General features: G+C 40.1%; 1 protein-coding gene across 1 annotated transcript; it reads right to left on the reverse strand.

Annotated features, from left to right (window-relative positions):
- Positions 1-92: 92 nt before the first annotated feature.
- pus3 (pseudouridylate synthase 3) lies at positions 93-8,756 on the reverse strand. Its single transcript, XM_017700738.2, has 7 exons — positions 8,628-8,756; positions 7,500-7,935; positions 5,911-6,179; positions 5,621-5,804; positions 4,650-4,759; positions 3,936-4,114; positions 93-2,332 (listed from the first exon to the last, which is right to left on the reverse strand). The coding sequence occupies exons 2-7, from the start codon at positions 7,914-7,916 to the stop codon at positions 2,052-2,054; spliced, it is 1,440 nt and encodes a 479-aa protein (XP_017556227.1). The 5' UTR covers positions 7,917-7,935; positions 8,628-8,756; the 3' UTR covers positions 93-2,051.
- Between the last annotated feature and the right edge of the window lie 3,648 nt (positions 8,757-12,404).

The following is a 12,404-nucleotide window of genomic DNA, read 5'->3' on the forward strand; positions in this document are numbered from 1 at the left end:
ACAAATGTACTGCCTCAAACCACTAAGACGTTTTGTTTATTTCACATTTTATTCTTTCCTGTTTCAACACTATAAAATTTGGTCAGCAGGTAAAGCTGTGCACTCACTGCTCGACCTCAAACTCCTCCTCCGAGCGCAGCCATTGGCTCACGAGCTGCTGAAAGCTGTTCATTGGCTCTGTATGGCTTACGGTATGCTTCATGTAAATAATATGTAAATAAGGTGCTGGTTTGCTTGATTTTACGCAGTGAAGCTGATTGCGCTCGAATCTGTGCAGGTCCTACACAAGTTTCATGATTTTTACTCAGTGGTTCATACCTCATTCCAGGCAGTCAAACATGCATTTCTTTTATGCAACTTCAGAGAATAAGGGGCATTTTTTATTTTATCTAGTCCACCTATCATATAGGTGTAGTTTTATAGTTCTACAACTGCAGTCTGTAGTCCATCTGTTCCTCTGCATGACTTCTTAGTCCCCTCTTTACCTTGTTAAGCAACGGTAAGGACCCTCACATGACCACTACAGAGTAGGTATTATTTGGGTGGTGGGACATTCTCAGCACTGCAGTAACACTGACAATGGTGGTATGATAGTGTGCAGCATTGATACAAGTGGATCAGCCAGCATGTGACTTTTTAATCACTGTGTCCGCTCAAGGTCTCTCTATTAGAGAAACCTATTTTGTTGGTCTGCCTTGTAGATGTAAATTTAGAGAAGCCGGCTCATCTGTTTTCGCTAGTCATCCTCTAGTGTTTCATCAGTGTTCAATTTCTGGCCAAAGTTCAACATCCTCTCAGCCCAGCAGAGACACTGATAATATACTTATTCAGCGGCCCTATGAGAGTCCTGCTCATTGATGAATAAGATAAACTCTGCAGGGTTACAGATGTCATTGCTGAATTACAAAGTGCACTTATGTAGTAGTAGAGATAAGATGATAAAATTAGTGTACATGTAATGAATGTAGACACAAGTTAGGTGCCCATGATTAAGTCATCAATGAGTGCATACTTGTCCGTTTTAAATCTGTAGATTTGCAATTGAGTGCTGGTAGAATCATGCTGCTACAAAGGCGAGGAAGAGGTCAGTCAGCATTACTTTGATATTATGCCATGCAAACCTCACTTATTGGATTTTGTTGCTTTCTTGAATTTTAATAGACAAGATATTTTTACAGGTCTTATGACTAAAATGCATTTGGAAGCCACTAAGACACAAGAAGCCCTCATAAGGTTACAGTTTAAAAACAAAAACAAACAAAAAAAAAAACAACCCTTAATCTATGGGATGCTTATCCAGCTTGCTGAATTTTATAAAACAAAGAGGTCTCATCACAAGCCTGTGAGTGTTAACAGCACATATATCAATCTGAAAATGCACTGAAAAGCGTGCTGACTTTACTTGATTTATATCCGTACATCAGGTGCACATGACCAAATTATATAAGCTCAATTCTATATTATAATATAGATAATAAAACTGTATGTTACATAATTATAACTATACAATGTACAATTATATTAACTCAATTCTTGTCAAAACTGAGTAAACTGAAAAACAACTTGTGTTGATATAAAAACATCTGATCTCTGCGATACCCATGTCATGGTTTGAATCAAATACAATGTCAGTGCACTTTTTTTTAGCGAACTTACAGCTGAATAAGTCAATTACAGTACATCAAACTAGCAAAGCAACTGAAAATACTTTTTCAAAAAAGAACTTACAGTTCTCTAATATTCACCAGTTCCAATATTAATAAGGAAACAAAAAAAATCCAGGTTACTTTAAAAAACATTGGCAAATGTCTGCACAGTCTCAGGAAGTCCAGAGCTGATCTTTGGCTTATCTTGCTCTTTAACAGAGTTCTGTTTGATGTCAATGAAGTGGTCTTCAGAAATGATGGATAGCTCTGCTGTTAATACTGGAAGCAGTTCTGATGCAGAAAATGGATGCTCACAGCCAGTGCTTTTTGAAAATAGTCCAAATCCAAAATGTTTTATATGTCTATGCATCCAATTGGAGTTCTGGGATACCAAAAAGTCAAAGTTTATATTGTGGGTTGTAATGGGACTTCCATGTTGGTCACAGCACTGTCTGTGCCTTGCTGTTGTGTGGAGGTCGCCTGGTGCAAGTGCTTTGACCTTTTGCCCCTGAAGACAGTGGCCTCCTCCCCACTCTCTCCCTCTTCTCTCTCCAGCCTCCCTCTCTTCACAAAATGCTGGATCCGAGACTCCAGACTCTCACAGCGTGGACGCTCCAGCAGGGGGCGGTAGTTCCGCTGTCTGGAACCCTCCATGAGCCAGCACTCCATAGAAGAGGACGCCTTGTCTAAAGATCAGACACATGCACACATGAGATTTTCCTGAACTTAGATTAACAGAACATTTATCATCAATGAACAGATATTAACAATGTGAAGTTGTGCTCAGCTGTTTTCAGAAGCAACAATCATTTTATACTCCTATTTGTAGAGATGGGGACTGATCAGAATCACATTGGCCTCAACAGATTCCATCCATCCATCCATTTTCTAAGCCGCTTCTCCGTCAGGGTTGCGGGGGGATGCTGGAGCCTATCCCAGCAGTCTTCGGGCGGAAGGCAGTATACACCCTGGACAGGTCGCCAGTCCATCACAGGGCAGACAGACAGACACAGACAGTCACTCACACCTAGGGGCAATTCAGCATGTCCAATTGGCCTGACTGCATGTCTTTGGACTGTGGGAGGAAACCGGAGAACCCGGAGAAAACCCACGCAGACACGGGGAGAACATGCAAACTCCACACAGAGAGGACCCTGGCCACCCGGCCGGGGAATCGAACCCAGGTCCTCCTCGCTGTGAGGCGACAGCGCTACCCACCGCGCCACCTCAACAGATTGTTAAAAAAATATCAGTACTGGACAGATGTTAAGATTTTATTGATATTTCAAACAGACTTGATGTATTTTTTGTTCTTTAGAAAAGCAGTGTGTAGGTGATGCTGGGCTACTGCTCTAAAATATTAGCATTTAATTCATTTCACTTGTGTTATCCTACAGAAATAAACATTATATTTGTCTATATTGCTAATCCAGGCAGATTTGCTCCCTGTTTCTACATTTTATAAATATGTATGTGATGGCAAACATGTACAACAGCATTTATTGTTGTTGTTTTTTAATAACATAAAAACAAATTTGATTAAATTCTAAGAGGATGCTAACAATCTAAAAGTTTTAAACAGTTTATAGGAAGACAAAGCTGTTGATCATTCTATAATAATGGAGAATGCTTTCAATCCAAAGATGCTTTCAGAATTACAGTAGAATGAATATCTAGAGTTCCTCATATTTGAAAAGAGAAGACCAAATCTCACTGATCAAATAGCTGTTAATAACTAAAATCATGACTACTTCTTGTTCCCAAAATATATTAATTTGAGAATAAACCAACAGTAGTTTATAACATTTCAATCTATATAAAGTTATTTTTGAATATCAACTGCTGATATAACAAAAGATTCCAAACTTTTAAACCGTAAATAAAAAATATTGGACACTGACATTAGGCCACATATATCCCCATATCACTATATCCCATACAGTGTTGAATCATGACTACTAGGGCTAAGCCTATAATTTAGGGCATAAAGCCAAAAACAAGACCTCTATGATAATGCTAATTTATGCACACTTATCCTGATATGATGATGTGTTGAATGTTAAACCCTTATATTTCCAATTAAACAATGAAATAAGAGAAAAACTACAGCTTTAAACTACTTCTATAGTTCAAAAACAAGCATGATGACTTTATCTGAAGGCCTAGAAGGATCTGAGGGCTTGACACTGGATATATAACCATCATGCCTGATAATAATGCAGTAATGTTAAAATGATCTCAGTGGATGCTGCACGAGAAGGCAGCACATATTCACACACACATACACACCTGTAGCTGAGCTCTGCAGGCCTTGGATCATGCCATGTAGGACCTGGGCCTTGACTGCAGTCTGAGTCCAATGCTGGTGTAGGGAATTGAGCACATGACTCCCATCTTCATCCTCATTGTTCCAATTCAACCCGTCAAAATGGCACTCGTACAACACCAGCGGGTAGTCCACTGCCATACTGATATATATTCATCATATTCATCACACAATCATACAGCACCCCCTGGTCAAGCACTGCTACACTTACAATTCATTTAGTTCAAATAAATTCAACTGAAATGTATTTAGGGACAATAAGTGATGTATAGAAATCGATAAATCGAGACAAAATAACTGATGATCATTTTATTATTTAAAACCATAAGTATTTAAAGGAACTATATAAATAAATACATTTTTTAAAAGGCAAGCTTTGAAAATGTACATAAACACTAATGCTGTTCCATCAGACTCTGGGGTTGCTCATTGTTTCCTGGCCACTGTTATTATTGAAAAACTGACCAGTACAATCAACAAGCCATACAATAGTATGACAGTACCAGAAGATTCTCTACTACCCCAAAGTTCAATAATCTAGTCAGTAATCTCACTATCATGCCGCTTACTGAAAATACAACATATCAAAGACACAGGACACTGTTCAGCCAATCAGGTCTCAGTGGCACTAAGCGTACTGTACTATTAAATCAAATTAAATCAGTAGTGCAGCCCACCTGTACTGAGGCTTCCTAGGATTGTTCTCAACATCCACTAACTTATCAATGATCTCTGGAGCTTCCAGCTTCTGGCCAACCAGAAGCAGTACAGCCATCATACAGCGAACCTGCACACAATGAAAGGAAAGAAAAGAATAAAAAAACATACAGTGCTGCACAAAAGTCTTAGGCAACTAAGGAAATCAGATTTAAAAAGCTGTTTATCTGAACAGTTGCAATTTATTACAGTTCTGTACAAAAGCCAGAGACCAACTTTTCATTCTTTAATAACCAGTCAAAACTGTCATAAAGTACAAATTCAGCTTCAAGAAAACAGCAGAAAACATATTTAACAGAAAATTACACAGAAGCCTCTAAATAACTAAACAGAATTTAATTTTTTCAGCATTTAGGGTATCCACCCAGTTTTCAACCATTTTGGGACATTTGATTTCATTTGTTCAGAAAACCGCAGGGATATTTTTGCTTCCCTCTAAAGTTCAGTCTTGGCTGGTTGATTGTTCTGTAATGGCTTCTTGATTTTTTTTCAGATTTGAAGCAAAAGGGGAGCTTGATTTTTTCCTATTGCTCAAAGATGCTTTACATACTGTCTATTATAGTGACAGTTTTATTGGTCTACAAGGTACTGCATAGTTGTTAGGGACTGCATATTTTCTGTATCTTTTACTACCTTTTTAAAACTTTTTTCACCTATTTTCCTTGGACTTTCTCCTACCTTATACAAGTGAATCTTGTATTGAACCTAGTCAAAAATATTGCATTAATGGCAGTTGTGACCAGAAATTCAAGAAAAGATCTGCACAGTACTATATGTAATCATTTGATTATGTAAATGTAATTGTAGTTATATAATTGCTATACTGTCCATATGTAACAACATTTATTAATCTTGAGTTTTCAGGCTTACATTAGTGCCAATGCCACTTGTTCGAACCAGCAATCAATAAAGGTCGAGTTTCTGAGCTGACCTGGTGGTAGAGGAAAGCAAGTCCTTTGACCTCGAACAGGTAAAGCTGTTGGGGGTCAGAAGGGGAGGGATGGCTGGGCTGAGCTGGCTGCACGGACGCAGACAGGATGGTCCTCTGAAACTGCAGAACTCCATTACCCACATCCATCTTGCACAGGTTCCTGAAGTCATGTGTTCCCTCATACCTGTACAGCACATATTGACAACTCCATGAATAAACAATGTAGACAAGTGAGACTAACAATTACTGAATGAGATTATTTTTGTCCCCCAATGTATTCTTTTACTGACCGCCTGGCTGCTGCAGCCATGAGATCCACATCCAGGTCTCCACGAGGAAAGTAGTACCGGTAAGTTCGGTACTGGCAATCAAAGCGTGCACTGAAGCCAGTTTGCACTGGTGCCCAGCAAAGCACCCTGATATCCGGAGGCAGAACCCTGTTCAACATCTTTACGTACGGAAGCTCAGCTGTGGGAGCGCTACCTTTAGGCTCAACATCATCAGGAATTGTCACACCCAAACCACTGTACTGACACGAGCGGAGGTCAATGGATATTACCTGAAAGAGAGAGAGAGAGAGCGAGCAAGCGAGCGAGCGAGCGAGAGCGAGAGCGAGAGAGAGAGAGAGCGAGAGAGAGAGAGAGATTTTACCACACATTTACCTTTACTCAGTGTAATCTATCTGATGCTTCACAATTTACCCTCCACCCCATTCATCAGCACAAATCATAGGACCATCACTGACCAGATATTATTTGAGTGGTGGACCATTCACAACACTGCAGTGACATGGTAGTGGTACGACAGTGCATGTGGTGCTGGTGCTTGGTTGGCTATCGAAACTCCATACTTTTATGGCCTTAATCATGTCTGTGCCAACTGCTGACTGGCTGTCTGAATTACATTCCGCAAGCATGTTATTAAATAGGGATGCATGATAATATTGAGGAAGAGTCATAATGTTTGAATATTCAGTCATTAAAGTTTGAAAAAAATGAAATACTAAATTAGGGTTTAAGATGACAAATGAGCTTGTCTTCAACATTACACATTCTAATAAGAATCATGAGATGTCCAAAGTCTATACTCTGCAAAAGGCCAGAAGGCCACACAGAGCCTGCGTCTTACATTTCTTATCTGTTTACTCCAAAGAAGAAGGCACATGAAGACTATTAAAGCTGGCTAAACACTACCACATGCCGGACAAAAAGACGCGCACCACTAGAGGGTCTCTTGCGCCAGGTAGCAGATAGTACAGAGCACAGCTATAGCACATAGGAAGCAGTGCGGAAAAGCACCCATAAAAAAGCTTGAGCTCATTTAACACTCAACTCAATAGATTTAGTGAAATAAATTCATTATATGATGCTGAAAGTCTTATCATGTCAAACTCTTCACAAACTCATTGGTTTTGAAGTAAAATACAATGTGGCTTGGCTAATAACATCAGCTTGCATGAGCTAACATAACATTAACATTTGTAAACCTGTTGAAATAAATGTTAGATGCGTGTGTTAAGCTGATACTTACAACTGACAAAGGGCTCGAACCTGACTAACACAAAATGTGCTACGCATGACTAAAGAAGATGTTTAAAATATATTAAAGTAACCATCATATCACTACAGTTGTGGGGTCAGTATTGTGCTGAAAATGGTCCACCACCCACATAATTTCTGGTCAGCACTGGTTCTACTGCTGGACAGATAGATTGATGAATTCTGTAGCGACAGATGGGCTACAGTCAGTACTCATAAACCAACAAAAATATGTATGTATTACAAGTACCCAATAAAGTGACTGAAGGCAGGAAAAAGGCATCTAATAAAATGGCAACTGTGTATTGTCCATTGAATAAAACCCACACATTCATCTATACCTGTGAGAAGGCGCTCACTCCTTTGTCTGTGCGTCCGCAGCGATGGTAGTTAGAGCTCTGTCTGTCCTGGATCAGCCTGGTCTTCAGGAGCGCCTCAAACAGCCGCGCCTCCACTGTGTTCTCCGTGTTCTCCTGCACAGCAAAGCCTTGGTAATTCCAACCCAGGTAGGCCAGACGCAGTGCCACATGCCGCCGAGGGTGAACAGAGAAATCAAACACCCGCTCTGCTTTCTTTCCTTTCTTCCTGGCGGCTCCATTCTCCTGATTCTTTATTTCAGCAGCAACGGGATCAGGGGACACCGTGGTCCTCTCCTCCACTGCTCCATCACTCTTTTCCTTCAGCTGAGCCTTCAGTCTCTCCACTTCCTCCTCTAGCGCCTTCACACGGGCCAGCACAGCCTCCTCAGATAGGTTCATGGCACAGCGGCACAACCACCTGTCAAGAAATATACAGTGCAGTCTTAAAGAGCCCGTATCACAAAAAGCAGAATTTTTCTCATTTTCCCTGAATTTTCTGTTGTGTATATATTACATACATAAAGCTGGAAAAAGCACTCCTATGACTACAGAAGTTTAAATTATGCCACAGACTACATTTCTAAAAATCAATTTATTGTGAAGAGGTACATGCAGTGTGTTCTAAGGCAAAGCAGTCCCCCAAAGAAAACTCTGTTTTCACTGTTTTACCATCATCAACATTACATATAGAAACTCAGAATACGCCTGTAGGTTCACTGGTGATTTTAGCTGTAGACAACGTGACTCCTGACTCCCAACACCACCACTGTAAAGAAATCTAAGTCGGTAAGTTTGTCTACAATGAACCATTTTACATTAAACCACTCTGATTCATTTTGCTCACATCTGAAAGTAGCCCGTAAAAGTAAGCGACTTGAGACCAGAAATTCAAGAAATCTCTTTGTTCTTCTGTAATGTGTAGTAAAGCTACACCATGTAACTAAACAGATAACCTACCATTTAAAAGGAAACGAGGCTCTGCAAACAGCTTTTGATACAGACTACAGTTACCAGGTTACCAAGCTAACAGAGAAGCATGGAGCTGCTGCTGGACCAGTAACTTTTATTCTGCCCTTCATTCTCAATTCTGTCTCAGTTGAAAGTACTTACCTTAAAACGCATAAACGGTGGACTGGACTATCTTCGATCTTGCGCGACTAAAGTAAAATCATAAGGAAATGTAACTGAAGAGAATAACACGTTGTCCGAACACACAAACTAAAGTGAAGCCGAAAACGACGGCAGGCTCGTTCTGGCCACATACCAAAATAAAAGTACCTCTTGAACTATATGATTAATGTGGATGATATTTTTCATGTAGTCCTAAGCAGTATTAAATACGTCGATTTATTTAATGCATAAATAGGGTGCAAAAGACCAATGGGCCAAAAGTCCATTGCCAATCATTGTTTTTGTTTATATTTAATTTTAAAAATCTATCAATTTATTATTAATCAGAATCACATGCAAAATTACTAGTTTGATACTCTAAAAATACATTTTAGGGGAAATAATGGAACAAACTAAAACAAATCTGAATGTCCTCCTCATGTACCTTTTTTGATAGCAATCAAACATTTTAATATTTATATTTAAATGATAACGCATGCAAAGTACTAAACTGGCACCTGATATTGACTCAGTTAGGGATTAGTAAGTAGTAACAAATGATAGATATACCAAATAAAGACATTTTGAAATAATGTATTGAAGAAAGTTATCTTCTTGTTTGATTAATAATTTTTCATAGATGAAGACAGTAGACTTTTTAACTGTGGTCGTGTATATTGTACATTATGTGCTTTATATAATATATATAAAATTGTTTAGCCTCTAGTAATTATTCTGACACTATTACTAATGTAGCTGTTAATCTCTACATTATAAATATCCAAATATTGTATAAATAAATAGTGTTTGGACTGACCCCACGACCCAGAAGGAGAAGCGGTTTACAAGGTGTGTGTGTGTGTTTGGACTGGTGTAGAGGTATTAGCTATACTTGAATGGATGTATTGTAAGCTGTGTATGTGTTGTCTAAAACATATAAATGTGTATGGTCAATAAAATTATTCTGTTTCTGATTCTGCCTTTTTAAGGTTTTAAAGTGCGTAAGTGAAAGAACTGCATTCAGAGCATAAGGATCTGGTTAAAGACTGTCACCAAGTGTTAATCTGTTTATGTAATACAAATGACAATTAAAGACATTTTAAATATTATTAAAAATAATCATGACTAAATTCTGATTATGGTTCAGTGCCAGGGCAACAGCGCATCATTGGAAGCTCAAAAATGTGACTGAAATGACTGAAACCTCCAGAGCTGAATCTTTTTAACTATTTCATTTCTATTCTGATGATTCAGCGGGCTACCCAGCGTGAGTTCAGAGACCTAGACAATAAAGACACCTATGTCAGAATGCTGTTCATAGACTTCAGTTCAGCATTCAACACCATCATTCCTCAGCAGCTGATTGGAAAACTGAGCCTGCTGGGCCTGAACACTTCCCTCTGTAACTGGATCCTGGATTTTCTATTTGAGAGACCTCAGTTAGTCAGGATAGGAAATAACATCTCCAGCACCACCAATCTGAGCACCGGTGCCCCACAGGGCTGTGTGCTCAGTCCACTGCTGTTTACTCTGCTGACTCATGAATGTACTACAAAGTACAGCTCAAACCACATCATCAAGCTCACTGATGACATGACTGTGGTGGGTCTGATTAGCAAGAACGACGAGTCAGAATACAGAGAGGAGGTGCAGTGGCTAACGGACTGGTGTGGAGCCAACAACCTGTCTCTGAATGTAGACAAACCTAAGGAGATGGTTGTTGACCACCCCCCACTGAACATCACTGGCTCTGCTGTGGAAATCATCAGGAGCATCAAGTTCCTCGGTGTCCACATCACAGATAACCTCACCTGGTCCATCAACACTAACTCCATAACCAAGACAGCCCAGCAGCACCTCTACTTCCTGCGAAGACTGAAGAAGGCTCGTCTCCCCCCTCCCATCCTCACCATGTTCTACAGGGGGACTGTGGAGAGCATCCTGAGCAGTTGCATCATCGCTTCGCTTGGGAATTGCACCACCTCAGACTGCAGGACCCTACAGCGTATAGTGAGGACAGCTGAGAAGATCATCGGGGTCTCTCTCCCCTCCATCATGGACATCTACACCACACGTTGTATCCGAAAAGCCACTAACATTGTGGACGACCCCATCCATCCCTCACACGGACTTTTCTTACTGCTGCTGTCTGGCAGAAGGTACCGGAGCATCCAGGCCACCACTGCCAGACTCTGCAACAGCTTTATTCCTCAAGCAGTCAGGTTTTTAAACTCACAAGGACTGAGCTAACCCCCGCCCCCCCTCACATACATACTCCACACACACAACTCTTTTGATGCTCTACTTGCTCTGGAACATAGTGGTTGGCTAGTGTAGTGGTTAACACCTTTGCCTTCTACGCTGTAGACTGGGGTTCAATCCCTGACCAGGGCAAGCACCCTACACTATACCAATAAGAGTCCTTAGGCAAGACTCCTAACACCACCTTGACCTACCTGTGTAAAATGATCAAATTGTAAGTCGCTCTGGATAAGAGCGTCAGCCAAATGCCGTAAATGTAAACATTGCTGCTACACTGTGTTTTCACTGTTTTACTCAGGTTTTTCTACCTCAGTAACTGCTGTGTTTTATGTATGTCATCTGACTGCGTGACTCACAGGTCACAGCATGTTAATATCTCTGCACCTTATTCCACTACCTCACTTTGAACTTTTTGTTCCTTGTTGTCGTAATTTCACTCCTCTGTGTACTTGTACATAGATGGAATGACAATAAAAGCCTCTTGACTTGACTTGTTATAGTGAAGTCAGCCTGTGACATAACAGGCCACTACCTGTTCCAGGTCCTTCCCTCAGGCTGGCGCTTCAGCCAGATGAGGATCAGGACATCCAGACTACAGAGGAGCTTCTTCCCACAAGCCATCACTCTCTTAATTAGTTAATAAACACACATAAACAACATTCCAGCTTCTAAACTGCACTTCTACATATACTGGTATATAGTATCAGACTCAACTCCTCTGAAACTACTGTCTCAAACCAGTGTTCATTCTATATTACCCCACGTATCTTGACTGTCACCTCATTCATCCCTTTCTTTGCCACCCTTTAACTGCTGCTGCACTCAGCACTTTAACTTTAGACTCTTTGCACAATGTAAAGGTTACAGGTATGACTGTGTGTTGTGTGTGTGTGTATGAGTGAGTGATGGTAGGAATGCATGTTTTATTTTTCTTTTATTGCATTTTTTTAAATATTTACTTTGTTTTATTTTATTCACTACATGTAAATGTTTGTCTGATATTGTGCACTGTGAGGTTGTGTAACCAAAACCAAATTCCTTGTATGTTTAAGCATACCTGGCCAATAAAGCTTGATTCTGATTCTGATTCTAGTCAATGTATTGAACTGCAGGACAGAAACTGTGCAGTGGGTGTCAGTGGTAAGCTGCTCAGTTGGAATCAGAAATTGAAGTTTTTCCTTAATTACAGTGTGTTCCTATATTCAAACTATTCAGCCAACAGTATCCATTGGGCAGTGACCTGTGGCCACTGATGAAGAACTAGAGGATGACCAACCCAAATTATGCAGCAACAAAGCTCCTACAAAGCAACTTTAAATTCTACTTTGTAGTTGTACAGTTACAGACTGTGGTCCATCTTTTCTCTGCATGTTTTGTTAGCCTCCTGTGGAGCTCCTGACCATTGAACAACAAGAGACTAACAAAGTATGCAGAGAAACAGATGGATAAAGTCTGTAATTGTAACAAAGTTCACCTACAAAGTGCACCTACGTATAAGTAAGTGGAGTGGATTAA

Source organism: Pygocentrus nattereri, chromosome 3 (assembly GCF_015220715.1).
Source record: "Pygocentrus nattereri isolate fPygNat1 chromosome 3, fPygNat1.pri, whole genome shotgun sequence".
NCBI lineage: Eukaryota > Metazoa > Chordata > Actinopteri > Characiformes > Serrasalmidae > Pygocentrus > Pygocentrus nattereri.

Bases quoted from the DNA above. Each gene is read 5' to 3' on its own strand.
- pus3 (XM_017700738.2), bottom strand. From the start codon at position 7,916: ATGAACCTATCTGAGGAGGCTGTGCTGGCCCGTGTGAAGGCGCTAGAG. The intron at 5,805-5,910 runs GTCAGTAAAAGA...TGTGCTGTACAG, and splicing joins ATGGCTGCAGCAGCCAGGCG to GTATGAGGGAACACATGACT. The intron at 4,760-5,620 runs GTCAGCTCAGAA...CATTGTGTGCAG, and splicing joins TTGCTTTCCTCTACCACCAG to GTTCGCTGTATGATGGCTGT.